Raw genomic sequence first — 25,053 nt, 5'->3', positions numbered from 1 at the left:
AGGATTCTGAACAAAGCCTGCCTAGGCCATAGAGACCCAGGGGAGCTCGCTGAGGAAAATGGACAGGAGGAGCCTCACAGAGCCTGGTGTACATACCTGGGAAGTCCTGTGGCTTCCCAGCCCCAGCTAATGGCTCCAATGGGAGAAACCACTATTCCTTAAGTCTCAGCTTAGGGGTCGTCCATCACCTCCTCCCGGAAGCTTTCCTTACTATTCCCTAGTCTACACTCCTCCCACCTCCCGGCTGGGTCAGGGATCCCTCTGGGCCCCCATGGCATTCTTTGCTTACCCCTAGCCTAGCACCTCTAAGGCTGTTTGCAATTTTTCATTTCTCTTTATGCCTGGCACAGAGTTATAACAGATGAGGGAATAAATCTTGACTATCCAAACATCTTTAGTATGAAGTAGGAAGGATGGAGTGAGGGGACTGGAAGGAAGGAGACAAATGTGAATTGTGAGCTGATGTATGTTCATTGGTGAGGGCTTCTCTCTCTGAAAGGCAAGGGAGACTACTAGGAAATATTCAGACATGGGCCAGTGGCCAAGGTCAGCCACCAGGAAATGATACTCCAGGGAGAATCTTTTGTTCTCTTAGGCAATAGAGAAAAAACAGTGGGAACATGGGTCCTTGAAGCTTTTGCATACAGGCCTGCAGCTGTACCCCAGCCAGCCCCCCCACCATGAAGTGTGTGTGGGGGGGAGCACACCACTGTTGTCCTTCTCCCCCTCCTTTCCTACCACCTTCCTACCTTCTGCTCACCCAGGCCCCACATCTGGCCAGTTCCCTGCCCCTTTAACAGTGGGGGAAACCACCACCGACCAAGGGTCTAAGCCAGAGCAGCGCCACTTGAGCTGGTAAAGGTGCAGGATGCTGTAAACAACAGCTAAGTCTCAGAGGGGGGTCTGGCTGAGGAGGGAGGTGCTAGGTGTCTGGACTGTTTTTAGAAAAAGCGCTTTTTGTCCAGTCCAGCCTCATTACACCAGGCAAAGAGATTTTGCCTGTACTCCTGTCTGGGGGAGGGGACCGCATGCCATAGGCGGTGATGAAGGGACCACATGAGGGAAGTGATTAGGATGAAGTTTTAGAATTCAGACTGTCCTCTGGAGTCACACTGAGAAATCAATTCACAAGCCCCCAGACTCCACAAATAAAAGTCCCCTTAGCTCCTCCACTCCCTGCTCCTTTCCTTCCCAGCACTTGTCACCAGCATAATTATGATGTGGGTAATGACTTGTCTAATCTGGTGTCTGTCCCCAGGGAGCAGGGCCTGTGTCGTCCTGTCCAACACTGTACCAAGCATGGTGCTTGGCCCAGAGCAGGGCCTTTGTGTTGAGTGAATTTAAAATAATGTTGTTTTTTTTTTTAAAGAAAGACTGAATGGCTCTCATGGTTATACAACTTGACAGTGACACCCCTCTACTCCCCGCACTGTCCACCCCACGCCACCCAAGTGTTAAATAAATAGCAGTGACTAAGTGCCCAAAGCACAGAAAGATGAGAAGTACAGAGGCGACACACAGGGCAGGGTGCTACCTTGTCCAAAGGCTGGGGGTCCCTCGGGCCAGTGTGAGCTGGCGGGCTGCACAGTGGGACCCAGAGGCTGTCTACTGAGTTCAGGGATGAGTGGGTCCTGTGACTCTCAGCCCTGACACCTGCAGGGAGGCAGAGCCTGCCCTGGTCAGACCAACCTGCCCACCCCATGCACTTGATGGTATACTTCTCAATGTAAACTTACAAGTTAGCATCTCGAGAATCTCTGAGAGTTCGAGAACTATTAATTATGCCTATACTCTCCCAGGTACAGTGCTCAGAGCTGACATTACAGAAGGGAGCAGACACGTTCTTTCATATCATAGAGCTGACATGCGAGTCCAGAGGCAGAAAATAAACAAGTAGACAGATCAAGAGACAATATGATTTCACACAGTGATGAGTGTTATAAACAAAGTAAAGCAGGCAAATGGGAAACAGAGTCTCTGGGGATGGTGCTTTTGAGACAAGGTACTCAGGAAAGGCAGAGACAAAGGCGAGGGAAAGGAACAAGCTGGGAAAGGGTCCCGGCAGATGGAACAGCAAATGGGCAAGCCTAGGGCTGGAAGGAGCTTGTTTTGTCAGGAGCTGCAAGGAGGCCCGAGGGTCAACACTCAGTAAGCAGAGGAAGAGCTTGGGTAACAAGCTGCCCTGTCCCATCAGCTCTGGGACCCTGGCAAGACAGGATGTCTGAGCCAACACAAGACAAGTCACATCCTGGACAGGAGTGAACTCAATTTGGTCAGTGCCACTCTGTGGAGCCCTGCTGGGGCACACAGCCACAAACCCTCGCGACAGCCCTCTGCTGCCAGCTCAAGCCAGGGGCTGTGGAGCCTTTCTTCTTCACCCTTCAGAGCGTGGTGACAGTTTTCTGCTCATAACCTTCGGGGTCCTGTGACATTCTGGGCTCTGAAGTAATCTTTAGGATAGTAAAAATGGAGAGTGTGACCCTCACTTATACAGTGACATGATTTAAATAGTCATAGTCAGTAAGTGGTGCTAGTCCATCAGATATCCCTATGGAAAAACATGACTTTTGACTCCTACCTCACACCATACACAAAAATTAATCCCAGACGGATCATAAACCTGACTGCAAAAGGTAAAACAGTAAAGCTTCTAGATGAAAATACAGGGGTTTTCAGAGCCTCACAGCCTTGGGTAGACAAAGAGTTTAAAAATAGACACAAAACATATTAACCACAGAGTGATCGATAAACTGAATATCATTAAAACCAAGAACATCTGTTCCATAAAAGATACCATTAAGAGATTTAAAAGGCAAGATAGACTCAAAGAAGACATCTGCTATATGTATATATGCTATATATTTTTTCTGCAATAAAAGACCTATCCATAATCCATAAAGAGCCCCTACAAATAAATAAGGAAAATACACACAACTCAATTTAAGAATGAAACAAGGACTTAAACACTTCCAAAAAAGGACTGGCCAGTAAGGAAATGAAAAGGTATCAAAATCTTTGGTCATCAGGGAAATGCAAATTAAAACCACAGTGAGGGGCACCTGGGTGTTGCAGTGAGTTAAGCATCTGACTCTCGGTTTTAGCCCAGGTCGTGATCTCAGGGTCCTGGGATCGAGCCCCACATCTGGCTCTGTGCTCAGCAAGGCGTCTGCTTCAGACTCTCTCCCTCTCCCTCTGCTCCCCTAAACCTGCTCGCACATGTGCACGTACTCTCTCTCAAACAAAGCCTTAAAAAAAAAAAAAAAACCAAGGTGAGACACCACTACACACCTTTTAAAGTGGCTAGTAAAAAGACTGATGACATCACTGGCTAGGATAAAGAGCAATGAAAATGCTCACGTATTGCTAGTGTGAGTACAAGTCAGTACAAGCACTGTTAGAAGATGCTTGGCAGTATCTACTAAAGGTAAACATACACCTCTCCAATGACCTGGCAATTCCATTCCTAGATATATACCCACAGAAATGAGTGCAGAGGTTCACTGAAAGGCAAGTGCGAGAGACAACAACAATGAGGCAACAGCTCTCGTCCTAATAGCCCAAACCTGGAGACAACCCAAATGTCTCTTAGCAGGAGAATGGACAGATGCACTGGGATATATTTTTACGATGGAATACTACAGAACAATGGAAAAGAACGAACTAGAACCTCGTGCTAAATGCACAGGTGAATCTCACAGATAAATGCTCAGTGAAAGAAGCAGGAGTACATATTGTAGGATTCCATTTATATGAATGAAGTTCAACAACAGGAAAAACTGAACCTATGGTGCTAGAAGTCAGAATGGAGCCTTCCTTTGGAGGGAAACAATGGGAGAAGGCATGAGAGCCTTCTGGTGGGCAGGAAAGGGTCTATATTTTATTTATTATTTTTTTAAATGTTCTTTTTTTTTTAAGATTTTATTTATTTGAGAGAGAGAGAAAGAGCATGAGCACAAGCAGACGGAGTGGCAGGCAGAGGGAGAGGGAGAAGCAGGCTCCCCACTGAGCAGGGAGCCTGACGTGGGGCTCGATCGCAGGACCCAAGGGCCTTCTAAAGGGGGAAATTATGGTGTTTTTAACAAATGGTGCTGGTACAACTGGCTATCCATACACAAAAGAATCAAGCTGGACCCCATCCTTATACCATGTATAAAAATCAACTCAAAATGGATCCTAGATCTAAATAGAAGAGCTGAAAATATAAAATTTTCAGAAGAACACATAAGAGTAAATCTCTGTGACCTTGAATTAGGAAATGGGTATAGATATGACTCCAGAAGCCTAAATGACGAAAGAAAAAGACAGATAAATTGGACGATATCAAAACCAAAAAAATTCATGCTGTAAGTGATACCACCAAGAAAGTGAAAAGACAACTCACGGGATGGGAGAAAATAGTTGCTAATTATGTATCTAATGAGGGTATAGAATCCAGAATATATAAAGAACTATTATGACTCAAGAATAAAAAGACAAAAAATCCAATTTAAAAATGGGCCAAGGTCTTGAATAGACATTTCTCCAAAGCAGATATACAAATGGCCCAAAGGCACAAAGAAAGATGATACTTGACATCATCAGTCATTAAAGAAAAGCAAATCAAAACCATAATGAGATGCTACTCCTCACCCCACAGGACAGCTATCATAACAATTTTTACAGAGACAATAAGATCTGTTGGTCAGGATGTAGAAGAATACACTGCTGGTGGGAATATAAAATGGGGCAGCTGCTCTGGAAAACATTTTGGCAGTTCCTCAAAAGGTTAAATATAGAATTACCACGTGACCCAGAAATTCTACTGCTAGGTATGCACCCAAGACAATTAAAAATATATATCCACACAAAAACTTGTACATGAACGTTCACTGCAGTATTATTTGTAATAGCCAAAATATGGGGCAAAAACCAAATGTCTATCAACTGATGAAGGACAAAATAAAATGTAATGTGTTCATACAATGGAATCTACAATGAGTTATTACTCTTTGAAGTACAGGTCAGGCTACAACGGGGATGAATCCTAAAAACATGTTAACTGGAAGCAGTCAGTCACAAAAGATTACGTATTACACAATTCCATTTACATGAAATGTCCAGAATAGCAAATCTATAGACAAAGGAGATTAGCTGTTGCCAGGGGATGAGAGGAGTGAGGCCGGGGGGTGGGGGGCAGGAGAGGCGGATGGGGAGTCAGTGCTAATGGCAAGGGGTTTCTTTGATGGGGGATGAAAATGTTTTCAAATTAGATTGTAGTGATAGTTGCCCAGCCTTGTGAATATATGAAAAAAGCTGAATTATACATTTTGATTAGGTGAATTACATGGTGTATGAGTTATAGCTCAAAACAGCTGTTAAAAACAAGGGTGTGTGTGTGCATTTGTCTCCTAGTCTATTTCGTGGCCTTGGTGCCATCCTGAGTTATAGGATCTGGAAGCTACAGTCCAGATGAGAGATACACATGGATGCAGCTGAAAAAGCAAGACCACCTCCTAGCATGAACCCCAGACAGCAGCTGGGATAAACTCGGGGCTTTGTGTGTCCATATGCACACTGGCATACAACTTCCGATCCGGGCTGTTCAAGACACAAGAACAAATGTGAAATGGCAAAAGAGCTTGGGTCCACAGCTTTGATGATAGTTCTCAAGCCTCTGACCCATGGCTCTGTCTAGAAGATTCCCGGGGCTGGCTTCCCTCGGGTTATCAGCAAAGTAGACTGGCTTATCCTAGAACAGCACTGCCTAACAGAAATAGAATTCCAGTCACGTGTGTCATTTTAAATGTTCTATTAGCCACATTTTTAAAATGTAAAAAGAAACAGGTGAAATTAATTTTGATAATATATTTAACCCAACATATCAAAAATATTTTCATTTTAACATGTAATCAATAAAAATTTATTGAGACATTTCACATTCTTTTTCTCATACTGACTTCAAAATCCAGTGTTTATTTTGTACAGCTTATCTCAGGTTGCACTGGCCACATTTTAGGTGCTCATTCAGCAGCCACGTGTGTGGCTTGTGGCTGCCATACTGGACAGCGCAATTCTAAGTCTGGTTCATGTTGCAAGATGAGTATTCTCAAAGCCTGCTATTTTAGAAAATATGAATTTAAAAATAACAAGCACGAAGGAAGAAACCAAGGCTCAGTGAGGTGAAGTGGCTGGCCTGAGGCCTTACGTTGGTTAAGTGGCAGTGGTTAAGGGCAGAATCCACGGTCAGATGAGAATTATCTTCTCTGTGGGGTCAATGCGAGATGACAAGAGACACCCATGGGAAGGGACTGGCACAGTGCCTGGCTCATATCCGCCAAGAGACATGAGGGGCTAGCGGGGAGAAGGCAGAGACCACTTGGGGTCACAAGCCGGAGATACCGTGCACCAGCTCTGAGACATTTCCCCAAGCCCACCCCCTGAAAAGCTTGCACCACTCACCGGACTGGTGGGTGAGGACACCCCAAGGCTCCACACAGCTCTGTCATCCTCCGGGGGCTTCTGCTGGCCACTCCCCCGGGCCATCGCTCTGGCCACCTCTCTCACGGGAATGGCAGGCTGCTGGCCCGAAGCGCTTCCCGAAGGGACAGCTTGGGCAGTGCCCGACTGCTGCAGGCCGAGGGCGCCATGTGCCTGGGCAGGCTGCTCCTGCTTGCGGTGCCCGTCTTGAGTGGCAGGGGATGCCTGGGCCGGGAGGGGCTCTGCGGGCACATCACACGGGATGCTGGCCTCTGGGCCGGGGAGGGAGGGTGAGGCCCGCCCTGTAGGAATCTCCGCTTCTCTGCTGAGTCCGCTCAGTCCGCTGGTTGGCACAGAGTTTACTTGGGCTTTGCTGAATTCCGACAACACCCTAGAAGTTTTTAAACAAAGAAACCTGTGTGACAGGTTGTCAGTGAGAATGCCCAAGGCTACTGGGGCAGTGGTAAGAATGGAACACTGCTGCTTTGTGATTTCAAAAACAAGCAAGGCTCTCATCATCCATTGCTCCTTGCTTCCACACAGTCCTCCTCTGACACGCCTCACGAAACTTCCTCCCCGCTGGGACTTTGGCAGAGTGGGTGGCCAAGTGAGCCAGGGTGCCAGGATCTCCAGTGAAAAAGCTCACAAAGCTGAGGAAAGGACTGATGTGAACGGAAACTGGCTGCCCTTTGCTTTTGCTTTCTGAACAGGCTACTGCGGGCCTGGAGAGCTTGCTCAGCCACACCAACAGCTGTGTGAGCAACAATTTCCTCAAGCTGTTGTGGCAGAGCCCCAGGGAACAGTGTCTCAGAGCAGGGCTCCCCAACAGCACAAGCAGCTGAGGCACCAAGAACCCACTCCCCGGGACATGGACTTAGGGGAAGTGAGGACCCACTCTGTTCCTGGAAGAGTAAGTGGACAGCAGGGTCGGGGTGAGGTGCGAGGGCTGGTCTGCCTCAGAGCCGGATTGTGGGCGGACTCAGAGAAGCCCGCCGTTCCCAAGAACTGCTACTGGATCAGTGTACACAAGGTGCGTGAGTGTGTGCGCCAAGTATGCATGGGGTGTGCACCTGCTCACGCCTCCAGTGGCACTGGTTCTTCCTGCCCCTCAGGGGTGCACAGGGAATGCAGGGAGCCAGTGTTACTGCCTTTGTGTGCAGGTACACTCATGCATGTGCACATGGAAACACACTCCTGGGCCATCTAAAACGTGCACTGGCTATAGCGGCTGCTCCCCCTTCTCCTGAGGCTTCTGAGAATCCAAGTTCTGTTTCTGAAGTAAACCGATAGCTGTCTCCTCCTCTGCTTACGAACCCAGTAGAGTACGTCATGGGCAAATGCAGGTTCATATGGCAACAAAGCTAGCTGGGCCCAAAAGACTGCACGTATCTGCCCTAATAGCTTAGACTGGGTCAGAAGATATGTCAAACTTCCCTTAATGTTGGCTTATGGAAATGAGGATTTTAGAACACAGGTTTTTACCTTAATGTCTTCTGGCTGAGCTCTGCTCTTATTTACAACATCAAAACCCCAAACAACATTTTAAGACATGCTAGCTAGTCAAGCATTGGTGACCATCCCGTGCATTTATGGGCAACTGATTTTCAACCCAAGACATTTCAGTGGGGGAAGAATAGTCTTTTCAACAAATGGTGCTGGGATAAGTGAATAGTCCCATGCAAAAGAATGAAGTTGGACTCCTATCTCACACGATATAAAAAATGAACTCAAAATGGATCAAAGACCTAAAGGTTAAGAGCTAAAACTATAAAACTCTTAGAAGGAAATAGGTATAAATCTTTGGATCAGGCAATGTTTTCTTATATGACATTCAATGGATAAGCATCCAATAAAAAATAGGTAAGTTGGACTTCATCAAAACTAAAAGCTTTTGTGCTTCAAAAGGACACTATCAGGAAAGTAAAAAGACAACCCACAGAATAGGGAAAAAAATCTGCATATCTTATATGCAAGTATTATCATATGTCTGATAAAGGTCTAGTATCCAGAATATACAGAGCTCTTAACAATTCAATAGTACTAGAACAAATAATCCAATTGAAAAATGGGCAAAGGAGGGGTGCCTGGGTGGCTCAGTCAGTTAAGCATCTGCCTTCAGCTCAGGTCATGATCTTGGGGTCCTGAGATCCAGCCCCCGCATCGGGATCCCTGCTCAGTGGGAAGTCTGCTTCTGCCCCTCCCTCTGCCTCCTCCCACCTCCCTGCTCTCTCTCGTGCTCTTGCTCTCTCTCTTCAAATAAATATTTTTTTATTTAAAAAAGAAAAATGGGCAAAGGATTTGCAGAGACATTTCTCTAAAGGTATACAAATGGACAGCAAGTATATGAAAAGATGCTCAATATCATTAGATAGTACTGAAATAAAAATTGAAGCCATAAGACACTACTTTATGCCCACCAGGATGCCTATAATAAAAAAAGACAGAGAATAACAAGTGTTGGCAAAGAGGTAGAGGAAATGGAACTCTTACACACTGCTGGTGGAAATGTGAAATGGTGTAGCTTCTGTGGAGAACAGTTTGGTAGTTCCTCAAAAAGTTAAATATAGAGTTACCATATGACTCAGCAATTCAACTCATGGGTATATACCCAAGAGAATTAAAAGACAATGTCCACAGAAAAGTCGTACATGAATGTTCACAGCAATATTCATAATAGCCAAAAAGTAGGAATAAAACAAATGTCCACTGATGAACAGATAAACAAACTGTATATCCACACAATGGAATATTATTCAGCCGTGACCCATGCTATAACATGGTCGAACCTTGAAAACATACTAAATGAAGGAAGGCGGTCACAAAAAGTCACATATGGTATGATTCCATTTACATTCAATGTCCAGAATAGGTAAAGCATAGCTAAAAGGTAAGGGGTTTCCTTCCAGAGTGATGAAAGTGTTCTTCAATTATATCACAATGATGTTGCACAAACTTATGAATATACTAAAACCCACTGAATTGGACACTTTAAAATGGTGACTTTTATGGTAGGTGAATCATATCTCAACAAATAAGGAGGTGACCTATCAGAAGAAGGTGTAAATATGTTGGTGGAATAGTTATGGAGGGAGTCAGGGGGCTGCTGGTTCTTGCTCTCAGCCTCTCTCTGAAAACAGACCAATGAGAATCCAAAAGTACAGCTTTGCTGTGAGCAGACACTGAGGCTCATGGGTCCTGGACACAAAGGGGTAGTTTCCACAGGCAGAGAAGGAAGGGACATTTGCTAACCAATTGCTTGTGTCCAAAACATTGTGACAGAATGGGGCCACTTTCTGAGATGAGCTAGGGAGACAGATTTTTGACAGATGGCCCCCGTGAGGTCCCAGCTCCACGTAGAGTCCTGAGAGGTGGGGTGGTGATCGATTAAGAGCAGGGCTCCAGCATCCTACCTTTGGTTGGCACACTGCTGGGCCCCACAATAGGTTCCTAAAGTTCACAGACTTCATTCCCTTCCCTGTAAAACATGCATGGTAACAGCACCCACCTGTTAGGACTGTGTTAAAGGCTATGTGTGATAACATGGGTAAAATGCTTGGTAGTGTGTCTAGCACAAAACAAGTACTCAATAAACATTAACCTCAATTTGTTACTGTGCCTGTTCTTATCATCCCTGGTAAGACTGCTTAGCCTCCATGGACCCGAATATAAAAATGTAAGGAAAGGAGAATTATATTCACTAGCATTACCAAAACAGTTATCAATTATCAATGAATCCTAATCTGTGAGACAAATTTTAAATGACAGCGTAGACTGGGTGTTGGAATAAAGAAATGCCACCCAACAGCAAGAAGCCTGTGTGATAAAACAGAGCTTCTGCCAAATCAACACCAAGGTCAAGGTGAAATTAAGTTCACAGAGCCTCACCAGAATCAGTGCTGGCCGTCAGGACCCAAAGAGAATAAGAGAGACATACACATCAAGTGTAGAAAAGTGCCAGAAATTTTTTTTTTTTTAAGAGATGAGATTTTCAAGGAAAGGTAAAAGAAAATTTTCAAAACCTTTGAAGAAAATGCAACATTGGACTGAAACCACTCCAGTCTGTCCACTTTTGTTCTGTCCAGCTCAGGGCACTGTTTTTCAAAAACTGTCTATTCAAAAATTCTAGAACTTTGTGCTTTCATTTAGAAGACACTGGGGAAAAAAGATGTATTGTATACATACATATATATGTGTACGTAGAGGTATAGGTGCGAAACAAATAAAAAGCATGGGCCGGAGGATCTGGATGACCACCTCATAAAGTACCCCTGCCAAGAAATTCTGAGCCTGCGCTTCTCCTGAGCACGTGGACTGGCGTGTGGTGGTCCATGGCGCCGTCTGGCAGTCGGGGGACACTATTAAAAGCACGGAGGAGGGCTGCATATGCGAAGAATCCTTTCCTCCAAGAGAAGGCCTTATGACAACGACATTTGACAAAGATCACTAACCACAGTTTTGCAGCTGTGTGTATCAAGGCAAGTCGTGGGAGAACTGACATCACAGGGATGCCAGTAGTAAAATGACAATGACACCACCTACCGAGCACTCACCCTGTGTCTAGCACTGCTCTAAGCACTTTACATGCCTCAACTCATTAATTCTTCCTAGCATTCTTAACCCCATTTTGCAGATGAGGACATCAAGGTCAGAAAGGTTGAATAACTTGCCCAAGGTCGCGAAGCTAGTTAATGGAAGACTCCAGCGGTCTGACTCCTGACTCCACATTCCTAACCACTAGACTGCAGTCATGCTTCTCAGCGATCACTGTAATTCAGACCCAACCAACACAAAAGAAGCTATTCAGGGCATCAATCCTCTGTTCACAAAGCAAACTGCAATTTGGTTTCCGGAAAAGATTAAATTAATACATTTCATTTGGAATGTTATGTTTTGTACTTTCTGTTTAATCTGTCAATGTTTTGATTTTACAGTTGAAGGAGTTATAAACCCATGGTATTTATGCCTAATTTTAAGTTACAAATATTTAAGTAATATAATAAAAATAAGTGAACTCTTAAACATCGATGAGAATCTTTACTCTTAAGACATACCCCCTAAGAAGAGCTGGTGCTGGATGTGTGTTTATGCATCTGTGTGCTCCCAGTGGGTGCTGGTTCCTCACACCACTGCCCAGTGCTGCTCTGTACGTCCTGACCCTCTTCCCTCGAGTTGTCTCATAACGTCCAGGACAACACTTCCCACACAGGGTGGACGGTCACTGATTCAATGACCTGAAGCTGGAAATTTTCCAATCACAAGACCCATGAAATATAAAAGCAAGACACATGACAAAGACACATGGCTGGCCTGTGGGAGGAGGGAGAGAATAAAGGGCTCAGATAGGTGAACGAACCCGAGTCACACCACCCGCCCAGTGCATAGGTGGGGATTGCTCCTTTCCAGCATGTTCTATCTAAATTCTTCCGTTTGACATTTGAAAGTTCTAGCTAATGTGCTCAGTGCTCAGAAGCCACTTCACGGGTCTACCAGACGCTGTTATGTGTGCAGCTCACTCCCAGGCATCTGATCTGATTTGTAGACAGCCATATGAGGGAGTCTCCATTTTAAGATTTATTTCTTTGTCAGACAGAGCGAGCGAGCGAGAGCACAAGCAGAGGGAGCTACAGGCAGAGGGAGAAGCAGGCTCCCCGCTGAGCAAGGAGCCCAGTGAGGGACCCAATCCCAGGACCCTGGGATCATGACCTGAGCCGAAGGCAGAAGCTTGACGACTGAGCCACCCAGGCGTCCCGTGGGAGTCCCCATTTTAAAGATGAAGAAACAACTTCAAAGAGTCAGCAGTTTGGCAGCCGTTACTGAACTTGTAAGTGGTAGATTAGAGCTTGAAACTAGATCCACTGCAAGCCAGTCCACACCAGCCCCCAACCTGGTGTTATTCCTACACCAGCTGGGAACCCTGTAAAGGCCTGAACCAAGAGGGTGGGGAGCACCCAGGAGTAGATAAGAAGGTCCTAAACACAGGCTGGGGGAGCATGGCTGAAGGAAGTACTTAATAAAATTTACCATTTTCTACCTATTAGATGAGCAAATATCCAAAAGTTTGATAATACATTCTGCTGACAAGGCTGAGAGGACAAAGGCCCATCCCTGACAGAGGGTAACTAGGCAGTATCTGTGAAAATCACACATTAATGTATCCTGTGGCTCAGCAATTCTGTTTTTGGGAATTTACTGAACAGAGTTACTTGCATAGAATTAAAAGACCACATACACAAGGTTATTTATAAAAATAGTGAACTCCAATGCCCATTAAATACAGGGCTGGTTAAATAAATTAACCAGCGATGGAAAAATAGGCAATTAAAAAAAAAATAAAGAAGCTCTGATAGGACACTCCAAAACAAAAACTCTGATATGATCTCTTCCAAAACAAGATGTCAAACAGTGTATTTATAATAGCTTTTGCGGGGAAAGGGGGCAGGGATAAGAAATAAAAAATATCTTAAAAATCTGTATTCATATTTGTTAGATGCATTTAGAAACATCAGAAGAAAATGTAAGGAATTAATAATTGTGGTGACAGGCGTGTGAAAGGCTTTTCACCATATACATTTTAGCCTTTTTCTAACCATAAAAATAGGTCATCTATTCAAAAATTACTGTTAAAAAGCCTGGATAAAGAAGGCTCTGCTTGTGGTGAGCATGGCGTAACACGGACATGATGAATCACTATGTTGTACACTTGAGACTAATACAGCATTGTGTATCGACTATATTCAAATTAAAAAAAATTTTTTAAAGAGAAGGCTCTGTCCAGGCTCCCTCCTCTAGTCAAGTTCATTGTTCCATGGACTCTTCCTCCATACACCTGCTTCGCCCCTTTTGTCTGCCATATCCTCCAGTCATTGTTCAGGGTCTGTGTCCTTCCGAGGCCTTCTGGGAGGTCACAGAGGAGCACCCTTATCTGTTATGCTTCATTGCATTTTTTGGAATTGTAACTATCACCCTGAACTGTTGGTTTCTTTCCCTCTAGAGGCAATAATAATATTTTACACTGCGCCTCAGAGAAACGAGGTAACTTGCTGAAGTTCACCCAGGGGCAGCACTGGATGGAGCCTGATCCAGCTCTGAGCCCTACCTAAATCCATCCTCCTCACGGCCCCATGTGGCCTCCAGTTACAGGTCCCAGCACCTCCAGTCCCTGAGGAAGAGAGACGATGTCCCCTCTGTCTCTTTATGCCCTTATAGAGGTCAGTGCTCAGTGACAGGCAATCACATGCTATAGGAAGGGAGACTGGAAAGAGGAAGAGAAGGAGGCAGGAAGGAAGAGAGTGGGGGAGGAGCACTCACTCTTGCAGAGACGGGTCCGAATCCTCAGCATTTGCTGTCCCCAGGTCTGAGTCATAGGACATGGGCTCCTCAGAACGGTCTGGACTCTTGCAGCCATTCTCTTGGAGTAGGCAGCTATCAGAGTTTAGGCTGCAAGACAGCTGGGACGAACTGGCTGTGTCCAGGCTGAGGGAGGAGGCCGTGAGCTTCCTGTTCCGTCGGATCTTGTGGCCTGAGTGCTGGACTTCGATGTCCTCCGAGCCTGAGGAATGGGAAATTGAATCCAGAGACTCCTTCCGCTGTAGTTCTGTCCTGGAGGTAGTGAGGGGGTTGAGCTCAGAGAGCGGGCAAAGCCCAGCGAGAGCCAGCGGGGTAAGCGTCCACTCGTTTAAGATGGCGGACTTGTAGGAGAGCTCGAAGGATAAGGAAGTTAGTCCCTGCAGGAAGCTGAGGAGGAACTCCCCCTCCTCAGCATCTCGAAGCAGGGCTGTGGGCTGATAGTACTCGCTCAGGTGGGCCGGCTCCTGGAGGAGCAGCTTCAGGTAGCACTCCATCAGGCCGTCGTTGAGGGCCAGCCTCAGCCAGGCCCGGCAGCGGCCCACGTCCGTGCTCACAAAGATCAGGTGCTCCAATTCCGAGATGATGTGTCTGAGGATGGGGAGGACAGGCTTGTTTCAAGAAATGATTTCCAATTACTGAAGGTCTTGTTTTATCCACTGGTTAGCAAGAGCCCATAATAACGACTGCCCATCTATACAGGCTTGAAAAAATCTTGGATAATAGTACTCTATGGGGAATTTAGAAATATTAAGCTATAACCCCCAACTTTTTGAGGTTGCTGTCACAAAGGATAATCACCATTTTCATTACAACTACCCGGGGTACCCCTGACATCATGTACTCATCCAGAACACATCTGATGAGCCCCTAAGGGCAAGGTCTTTGGAGCTGTTAAGATACAGGGTAAAGACATGGTCCTGTCCTCAATCCAGGTAACCACCTTTCACAGGCACACTGAGGTGAACCCTGTTGTCAGCAGAGCTGGGGTGGGAGTAGGCAATCATTTCTGGGTCATAGTAAGAAAAATGCCACAAGGCAGTATCTGAGTTGGGCCGCAAGGGATTTCAAGAGGCGAAAACGGAAGGAGAACCTTCTAGGCACAAAGGACTGACAGAAAAAAGGCACCAAGGGAAGGAAAGCGACAGCTCTGTAACAGGAGTGGCGAGTACATTCCGATTACAACATGGGGAGGAGGAGTGAGTGATTGGGTTGCAAAGTCAGGTAATGCAGGGTCTTGAGGATGCAACTGGTGAGGCAAAGCGGGGCAGCGGTCCCCACGCCTGGCTGTGCATCAGAATCACCTGGGAACTTGGTCAGGATACAGATTCTGGGGCCCCCGCTAGTGAATCAGACTCCAGGCTAGCATTTGAGAGCCTGAGGGTTTTTACACAGCAAAGTGACTTGACCACAGTTACGCAGGCGTCTTGGTGGGCCGCTCTGGATAAGATCAGATCCCACACGTACCAAACTGAGTTCCTGAATCCTTGATCGGATGCAAATGCCCCACCTCTGACTACCACGGTGCCCTGTGCATGTCTCACCCGTGGGAGTGCAGACCAAGCTCCATGGGGCTCTGTGAGTGAGCTCTGGTCAGCTTCAGCTCAGTCAGTGCTGCCCCACTGACTGGGCTAAAGAGAGAGAATGAGCTAAGGAGGACAATCAGGAAGCCACTGTCACCCAGGAGTGGGGTAAGAACCTGAGACAGGGCAGCGGCCGGCAGCAGGAAAAGGAAGATAGAGACCGACGAGGCACCTCAGGCCGAAGGTGGCATCAGGTAGCCCTTTGAGGCCCAGGGCCAGCCGCTTGCTCCACAGCCCAGGCGGTCAGCGGCAGGGCCACGGAGACAACCATCCCAGGGTGAATAATCAGATGATCTGGATTCCACTTTTGTTTAAAGAATGCCATCCCCTGTTACGAGTATAATATTTAACAACACAGATGTTCAAACATTCTAAGGCAGGGTCGGCAAACTTCTTTTGTAAAAGGCCACATAGTAAAGATTTTAGGCTTTGCAGGCCGCCCATTCTCTGTTGCAACCACCTCGGTTTGCTGCGGTGTGGTAACGGTGGCCGTGGCTAAAGGTGACCAGCCGGGCGCTTGAAGCAGCCCCCAGCCATTGCCTGAGGGCTGAGGGGCCCTTGAGGCTTGGTATAACAATAACCCCTACCTCACCCATCTCTGTTCTAGAACAGAGTGTCTCTGTTGCTTTCCCATACAGCTGGCGAGGGAGAGCCCCGTGTCCCCCACTCTGAAGCTCCTCCCCACAGCAAAACCTCCCCAGCTGATCTCACTTGTGGGTGATGGCTTTCAGGAGGGGCCAGAAGACAGGCTGAGGAAGAGGCTTCTGGTGGGCGCTTTTCTTCCTTTTCCCTCCGGCCTCGGCGCGGATGTGCTTGGAGTGCAGGCCGTGGATAAATACAGCCTCCAGGGCACTGCACATGGCGTTGGCATCTCCGTCTTCACTAGTGACCACCATGTCCGAGGACACGTACTGCTTCTGCAATGCCTTCACGGATCCCACTAGCTTCTTCTTGATGACCTAGTCAGTGCCAGACATAACACAGCCTTTAGGAGATCCTGCAATGTACCTGCTCATTGCCATGTACACAAGCACCCACACACGTGCACCCATGTGTGCGTCTATCTAGCAAAACTCACACAAGCTAATTATAGAAAACAAAGACAAAGCCTAGAGAAGAAAAGGAAAATCACATACTTACACCACCCAGGGGTACTGATATATATATTTTTTTGCAAAGACATTTGTATATTTTTGTTTTGTTTTGTTTTTTAAACTGAACCTCAAACGAAAACAACAGCAGCAACAAAAGAAACTGAACTTCAGTGAATTGATAGCCATATAAATCTTGTGTTTAAATACCGGCTCCATCACACTTACAGTTTTGGGGGCTCGGGGAACCCACCTAGGACAGCGGGGAAGCGGTCTACCTTATTCATGGGACTACGATCCCACCAAGAGGCAACAAGTGCTGCTTTAGAACAAGAAAACAGGAGCAAGGTCTACACTGAGAAAGATCCTACACTGGGCAGTCAGAGGCCCAGGTTAGTGTTAGCTCTGTCGGCCACCAGCTGGGTCACCGCAGACATTTCACTTAACCTTGCTGATCTTAATGCCCTCATCTGTTAAACAGAAAGCGTACTTCCTGAACGCCTGATTACCCCGAGGGCAAGACTGGTCTTTTATTCATCCTTGGGTCCTTGACGCTTGGCATGGTGCCTGGCACATAGACGTACTCAGTTAATGTTGGTTCTGTAAGTAAATTATAAAATACATACACATAGAATCCTCCGGAAATGTAAGGACAGTTCGGTCATACTATAAGCGTGTCAAAATTACCTAAGTGTTTGGAAAAAGACTAGAAGGGAATGCAGAAAAACTGGTTTGAATTGTTAGCTGACAGGATTACGGATAAATATTTTACTGTTTTATTTTTATTTTAGCCCAAACAGTTCATGTTAAGGTTCTCTTAAGTCTAATGTTCTTTCTTCTTCTTTTTTTTTTACAACAGCTTTAATGAGACCTAATTTACATAGCATAAAATTCACTCATTTAAAGTATACAGTTCAATGGTTTTGGGTATATTCACAGAATTGTAAAACTATAGCCGCTACCTCATTTCAGAACATGTTCATTGTCTCAGAAAGAAACACTGTGCCCATAAGCAGTCACTCCCTATCTGCTTCTCTCCCAATCCCTGGCAACCGCTCATCTACCTTCTGCCTTGATGGATTTACCAATTCTCGTCATTGTGTAAACACGGAGTCATACAGGGTGCAGCCTTCCATGTCTGGCTTCTTTCACTGGGCCTATTTCCAAGGTCTGTCTATGCTGTCGCCGGGTATCAGGACTTCATTCCTTTTTATTGCCAAATAATATTCCACTGTGTGGACACCCCACATCTTATTTATCCATTCACCCATTACTGGACGTCTGGGTTGTTCCTACTTTTTGGCTATAATGCTGCTATGAACATTCATGCACATGTGCTTTCAGTTCTCCTGGGTATATATCTAGGGGTGGAACTGCTGGGTCATGTGTAACTCTGGGTTTAACTTTTTGAGGAACTGCCAAACTGTTTTCCACGACAGCTGCACCATTTGACATTCCCACCAGCAATGCACGAGGGTTTGAATTTCTCTACAAGGCCACCACTTACTCTTACGTCATTCTGATTCTAGCCATCCCAGAGGTGTGAAGAAGCCTCTTGTGGTTTTGAATGCATTTGCCTAATGTCTGATGATGTTAGGCATCTCTTCATGTACTTATGGGTCATATGTATGACTTCTTTGGAGAAATCCTTGGTCCTCAGGTAGCCTATATTAGATCACCACCATTTTTTGCAAATTCCCATTTAATCACCAATAAGATGTTCTAGAAAGGGCAGGATCTCCTTAGAGCCTGCTCTGCTATAACTTTTTCTCAACCAGAGGCCTCACTTTCCGGACAGTCCTCATTCATTTCAAAGCAAGAAAAATCAATGAAATGGCTGTCCTGTGCACCCTTCCCCACCCTTGAGCCTCCCTTGCTGCCTACCGGGATGGCAGCCCGGGGGTCCAGTCCATTCTCCGCCACTGAGAGCATTTCCACTCACACAGCAGCGCCCTCGGAGAATCACATGACACCTGCAGAGACAGATGGTGGCCAGATGAGCAAGTTCCAGCTCACCATCCCCAGCCAATTCTCCCCCTCCCCCTCCCACTCCCCCACAGGCAGCAGGAGGTCAGCCCATCTTCCTTAAACTGCAATGGAAGGGCGTTTGAATACAAAAGTAAAAGCTAAGAGTGGATTTTAAGGAAGGAAGCTGAGGAAGGAAAACAAATCTGAGGGCTCTGATCTCAGGAGGTGAGGAGTCCTGTGCGCCATGGGTGGGTCCAGCCCAAGCAGTGCTTGGAAAGAGCTCTGGATTCCACACCCAGTGCGGGCACAAAAAGCAGGGCGTGAAGGCTGATTTAGACACGGAGCTAAGGGTGCAAGGGGGATGCTGCAGCTGAAGGTGCCAAGGGCCCACATGGACCAGGAAGCAGGGGCTCATAATTCACATTCGGGCCTGGGCCCTGCAACTACCCCCTCTGACTCCTGTCCCAGTCTGGTGTCTGCCAGCTCAGCGGTGACAGGGACAACTGCAACAGCTTCCAAAGGGAGGGCTCTCTGGCCACACATCTGCTTCTCCTTCAGGCGCGACGGTCTAAGCTGGAGCAGCACAGGGACATGTCTAAAGGGAAACGGGTCCGACTCTTGATTTGCCACTAACCAGCTACGCATGCTGGGGCACCTTATCAGACCTCTCAGATGGAGACATCAATGTGGAAAATGCCTAGCACAGGGCCTGAAGGTACTAAGGAGAAATGGCACCTACAACCCTAGTGTTTGTGGCCATCCAAACCTATAGGCAAAGATTGCCAGGGCATGAAAGCACATGCACAAGCAGCTGAAGTAACTCCCTCAGGGCACTGGCTTCCTCCTGGGGGGTGGCTGAGGTGGGAGGGCTTCAACCTGAGCCTGAGTGGGGGCTGCTGGCTGGCCTGGCCCCACCCCAGCCACTTGGATGGACAGGATGGGGCAGGCACCTTCCCAACTAAACAGATTTCTAGTGACCACATAGCCTAAGCAGGAGGAGATACCAAAAAATAGGTCATTGTCCAAAGAAGTTAATAAAGCCAAGGCATGCTAAATGGATTTTGTACTCTTTACATATATTGCTTCTTGCATTCCTCCCAGTCACCCTAGGAGGGCTGTTTTATTATCCTGATTTAACAGATAAGAAATAGAAGCTGACCCAGGTCAAGGAACTTCCCAAGATTCCAGGGCTGATAAGTGGCAGACTCCACTACCTCCCTCTAGGACGATGTCAACCCTTCTGGAAGAGGCGAATGTGAGCTAGGGCTAAGGGGTGGGTAGGGAGGGAGTAGGGGGGTCTAGGAGGAGGGCTCTTCAGCTGGGGACCCAGGTGAGGGGGTGCAAGGGAACATCAAGGTCAGTCTGGTGGGAAAGATTTACAGAGAACAGTGGAGCATGGAGAACAGCAGGGTGGCCCTAAATGACGTTAGATGCTCTGATTCAAGCCCTGGCCTCTGGAGCTGGCCAAGGGTAAACAGGACCCAGAGCCAACCTTCCTAAGGAAGGGCATGCAGAGGGAGGTAGGTGTGTGTGGGGAATGGCCCCTGCAGCACCAGCTCTGGTCAGCCCATGACAGACTGGCAGGAAGAGCGCCGGCCCCTGGCTACAGCCCCTGTCTGACTGCCTCTCCCTCACCATGTTCCTGGCTCCTACCTGCCTGGAGTTCTCAGGACCCTCCTCTGCAGACCAACTCCATGCTCTGGCCACCAGGGTGACTGGAAAAGGCTGCAGTGAGAGTCCCTCCTGAAATTGTGCCTGATCCTGAAAGCGAGGTTCCTTCAAGGTTACCCTATACAGCCCTGCAGGTCAGGTCCAGGTTCTCTGGCTCCAGGACCCTGGCATCCAATCCCTTTCAGCAGTTCCAGAGGCCTAAGGCCTCCCTTCAGGCCTGTCCTTCTCGACAGACCTCGAGCTCCAAAACTGCCCTTCCCTCAGGCAGCCTTATGACTTGGACCTCAACAATTTGAATAGTAGGTCCATTAAGGTCTCATTAATTAATTAACCGAAAATAATAGAGTATTCACTGGAGGGAGGGAGGCTTATCAGTGAGTGGGTGCCCTGGCCAAGTCAGGGTCTGCTAAAAAAACAAAGTCAACGGACACTGAGAGATCAGAGCAGGGCCAGGGAGGAGACAACTGTGGCCTAAAACAAAGTGAAGCGTCAGAAAAGCCACAAAATGACAACAGTGCAGAGAAATCCAGAAGAGCTACTTGACAATTCACAAAATGATGAGACTTTGGGGTCAGGCCAAAGTTAAGGGAACACCTTTCTTTGCAAGAAGCCAGAGCACCCTACCGAGGCCTGTCTGCTCCCTAACACCTCAGGGAGGCAAGAACCGGCTCAGAGGCAGGAACGTAAGAGTCTATGAGATCTCTGGGGTCTGGGTCTCCTGACTGCTAGGTCAGCAGGGCTCCTGGGGGGCCCAGACCCCCAATCTACCGTCCTATGGGACTGGCTTCACTCCCTATCCTCAGAACAGTCTTCACTGACACCAAGAACCAAACCAAAGAGGGGTGTCTCTTCGGGAGACCCGGGCTGAGGAGAGCCAATAGAGAGCTTCAAACATCACAAGCGCAGTTGAGCAGAAAAGGTGAGTGGCGTCTGCCTTTAGGAAACTCCAACCCATCCTAAGTCTACTTCTGTCCCTCAGTATTGATTCACCCTGGCACAGGATCTCATTCTCTAATCTCATTTAATTCTTAAAACAATCCTGTGAAAGGAGGATGATTATCTCCCATTTCAGAGAGGAGAAAACTGAGGCTCAGTAGAAACAGGCCTCAGGTAAGGGACAGAATGCTCTGGTTTCCTCATTCCAAGTCCTGTGCCTTTCACCAGATCAAACTGTCTCAGGTCCTTGGTTCAAAGAGCTGCAGGCAAACTTATTACTCAGAGACTGTTTAGGGGCAGAAGCTCAGAAGCTTCATTTTATCAAAGAAGGCCTAAAACCAACAAGAAACAATCTTGCCCATCAGATCTGTAGCATAACAAAGGGGCAGGCCCCACACACTCAGGTGCCCCATCTCCAACAGCTGGTTTTATAAATGGAAACAGGCACTGGGACCCCGACCTTCCCAGGAAGGCCAATGGAGCCCCTGGCCCAGATCAGTGGAGCTTGCTTTCAAGAACTGTCCTGTTCCCAGGCTAGCCCTGTAGATACTCCCAAAGTCCCCCTGGAGCACAGATTCTTTCCATGGTAGCTAGGTTTCAGAACTGTCCTTTCTTAAATGTTCCTACACACAGGAAGGAAACATTCTGGTTGATTTTCTTTATTATACGCCCTTCTATATACTTCCTCCAGAGACTAAGGAAGAATGAAGAGAGGAGAAAGGCCCCGATGAGACTTACATTAAAAGAAGAAATGGATGACCTGGCTTCACCGCTTTCGAAACACTCCATTCATCAGTAAACAGCAACCTTCTCTTCTTGGAGACTTCCCCGCCATCCGTGACAGCCTCAGTCTCCTCAGCCTGAATTCGATCCTGCACCTGGCTACACAGAACAACAGGCCGGTGTTTAAGCCCTCCAGCTGCTGTACCAGGTGATGAGTCAGGGTTTTCAGTTGGAAACAAATGACAAAGTTATCTTCTGATTCAGAAAGGCAGCTGATCCTTCAGACATGTGAGTGCTGAGTGAGTAAACAGCACCTCCTTCTACCTGAAGAAAGTTGGAGTTCTGGACAAGGGTCCTGTGAAGGGTGGGATGGCTGTGTGTGTGTGTATGGGGGTGAAGGCAACTAGGCCTTTGAAGCAACTGAATCCCAGCTGGAGGGCAAGAAACTTCTAGCTTGTGATTCTCAGTCTAAAGGCTAGTGGGTGAGGCCAGAAATGTGAAGTCTATGAACATTGGGTATCTTTCTTTACTCCCTCCCTCCTCCTACCCAACAACACATCTCCCCCACATTTTTTTTTTAAGATTTATTTATTTTTGAGAGAGAGAGAATGCACATGAGTGGGAGGAGGGGCAGGAGAGAGAGAGAGAGAGAGAGAGAGAATCTTAAGCAGGCTCCATGGCCAGCATGGAGCCCAACGCGGGGCTCGATCTCACAACCCATGAGATCATGTCCTGAGCTGAAACCAAGAGTCAGACACTCAACTGACTGAGCCACCCAGGTGCCCTGCATCTCCCCCACACTCTTGTCCCACATCCCTTAGGATTCCAGCAAGGACCAAACTCTGAAGGAATGAAAGCAGAAACTTTGCCCAATTCATTCACCATTGCATTTCTAGGGCCTAGAACACTGCATGGCACACGATGGTGCTCAAAATATACTTGCTGAATGAACAGATGAGTAAAATAAAAAGGCTCAGGGAGAACTTGAGGTATACAACTTTTCAGTGGCAGGGTCACTGTGGAATTCCTTCCATTACACCAAGCTGCCAACGGGCTGAAAACCCTTTAGATATATCACAACTTAGTGGGGTGGGGGGGAGAGGGGAATACTGAAGGTAGAAGAGCATTCAATTTTCAAAGAAGTGAGACTATAAATGGCAAGCAAAAACAATGGGTCCTCTTTGGGGCCCTTTACAATTGCTGTGAAATGGCCAATCCTTTGGAGCCTGGTCACCAGAACTAAGAGGGGATGTGCACCCAAAACACCCAGGAGATTATAAATATTAACAATGGGGCCTAGGTGCCTCAAGAAGGTCTAGCTACTCTGAGATAACTTGGCTCTCTGAGTTCATGGGTCATCAAAATGGTCAAAACTCAATGATCCAGTACCTGCAAAAAGAGGAAGCAATTCAACAGCCTCTGAATCCACCTAGGCCTCAGCTTCCCCAGGACCACTCACCTATACTCTTCACAACATGTAACATCACCTCTGGTACTGTGTTTCCCTGTGTTCAGTATTGGGACTAATCTGCAATCAGCTCTGGCTGGGGGGAGCACTGGGTGAGGGTCCTTTCTAAGTGCCAGGACAACACTTTTGGACATGGCTCTGTGACCACAGCCAACCCCACATGGTAGGACCCTCTGAGCTTCTACAGATTACCATCCAAAAGGAAGTGATAAGTTTCCACTGTCCCAGGTCCAGGTATTTGGATGATACCTACCATTCCAGCAGTCAACACAAGTAATGTAATAGGAATGCTAGAAACAATCCTTGAGGACAACAGGTACAGGGGACCAGACATCCAGGAAAAGCCCTTGAACCACAGGAGGTGGAGCTGTACTCCTCCACACTTATTTACCATCTGAGGCCCTGCACCCATCGAGCTGCTCAGGAACTGCCTGGCTCTGAGGAAGCACCTTGACTTGGCTGTTGAGGGGAAGCAGGTGGGGTTGGTGGGGGACTGCACTAAGTTCTCAGATCAAATGGGGACGTCAAGGGAAGAATGGGTGCAGAGTTGGGGTGAAGAAATGGGGATGTGGAGACCTCATTTTAATAAGACCGGGGAGGGGTGGTAGGAACTGGGGCAGCAAGAGTTGGGGGCAGTTTAGCAAAGACTTAGGGATGAAGTGTCCTCGGGATGGCTGGAGGTGATAAGAAAGTATGTGGTGGGCTCAGAAGTTAGGGGTTGAGTCTGTGAGGACAAGAAGATACATATAAGACTTAGGATAGGGCTGAGATCAGAGTTATTAAGAAGAGGGGGTGAGCGCAACAGAGCGTCTGCTTTGGTGGTAGGTATTAAATGAGGCTGGGTGGAGGTGGGGTGTTACGGCTGGGCAGACCGTGAGGGCTGGGGGGCTAGGATAAGAAAGTTGAGCCAGAATAGGGGAAAACCAGAATGGTGGGGATCAGAGGAGTTTGGCGTGGAACATTGGAGTTGCCAAAGGGATTGAGGGGTGAGGAGGAGATGCGTTAGAGGGAGGCGGAGGGATGTGGCTGCGCTGGGGGATGGAACTGGGCTACCCCTGGGGTCAAAATTGTGGCTGCATTTACGCAACACCAGTGGTGAGGGGGTGGGGGGTAGGGGCTTGGCTCGGGTCCCGGGCGGGAGAAGATGGAGGGGACGGGTCAGCAGTGGCTGTGCGGGCTGAAGGCCCGGGTCCGGGTGGGGTGGGGTGCGGGGCTTAGGTGGGGAAGGGAAAGGGCTCTAAAGCAGGACAGTGTCAAGGCAACCAGGGGTTTGGGAGCACGGACAGGGCTGGTGGCCCACCGCCCGTTCGCGTCTCGGCCCCGCCGCCCCTTCTCGCCCTCCTCGCCCCCGACCCCTAACTCACCAGAGGGAGCGGGGCCGGGGCGGGGGACACTCCTGGCCGCGGCAGCCTCTAATACTCCGACCCGACGCTGCGACCTCTCAGCCACTGACAACAGGAAACGGCGCTAGCGGCGTCTGACGCCATCACGTCGGTTCGGCGCCCGGCCCCGCCCCCGGTCCCCGGAGCCACTCGCAGGGCTGGAGGAGCCGTGGGGCGGGGCCAACGCTTCCGCACGCCCAAACTGCCAAACCGTTAACAGGTGAGTGAACTGGCAGGCTCCCGACTCCACCCCCCGAGATGAGCGCGAAGAGGTGAGGTCACTAGGCAAGGCCATCAGCGTCGGGCGGAACATGTCCTGTCCGCCTCTAGCGGTGTCTGTGTCAGACTAGATCCTGGCGTTTGGGTTCATGACCTCGCCTGGCCACAGCACCGCCTGTGTAACATTGGGACCGTCTCTTGGCCTCCTGCGG

The 25,053-nt window shown here is 47.9% G+C and overlaps 1 protein-coding gene across 6 annotated transcripts in view; it reads right to left on the bottom strand.

Moving 5' to 3' along the window:
• The window catches only part of PLEKHM1 (pleckstrin homology and RUN domain containing M1), a 45,646-nt gene extending 20,950 nt beyond the window's left edge, over positions 1-24,696 (bottom strand). For 4 of the 6 annotated variants that reach the window (XM_028092771.2, XM_028092774.2, XM_028092770.2 and 1 more), the window contains exons 1-5: positions 24,605-24,696; positions 21,788-21,931; positions 16,095-16,342; positions 13,765-14,391; positions 6,439-6,847 (exon numbers count right to left, since the gene is read on the bottom strand). In XM_028092771.2, coding sequence (XP_027948572.2) covers positions 6,439-6,847; positions 13,765-14,391; positions 16,095-16,342; positions 21,788-21,838 — 1,335 coding nt within the window. In that variant the 5' untranslated portion in view covers positions 21,839-21,931; positions 24,605-24,696. Of the gene's footprint in view, positions 1-6,438; positions 6,848-13,764; positions 14,392-16,094; positions 16,343-18,358; positions 18,448-21,787; positions 21,932-24,604 lie in introns of all 6 variants that reach the window. The other 2 variants (XM_028092772.2, XM_088028223.1) reach the window with 1 other exon arrangement.
• Positions 24,697-25,053: the final 357 nt, after the last annotated feature.

Source organism: Eumetopias jubatus, unplaced genomic scaffold (genome assembly GCF_037043125.1).
Source record: "Eumetopias jubatus isolate StellerSeaLion01/CBP00866 unplaced genomic scaffold, mEumJub1_p1.0 scaffold_10, whole genome shotgun sequence".
Taxonomy (NCBI): domain Eukaryota; kingdom Metazoa; phylum Chordata; class Mammalia; order Carnivora; family Otariidae; genus Eumetopias; species Eumetopias jubatus.
Note: the sequence above shows the minus strand (reverse complement) of the source record. Positions and strands in the feature narration are given on the sequence as shown.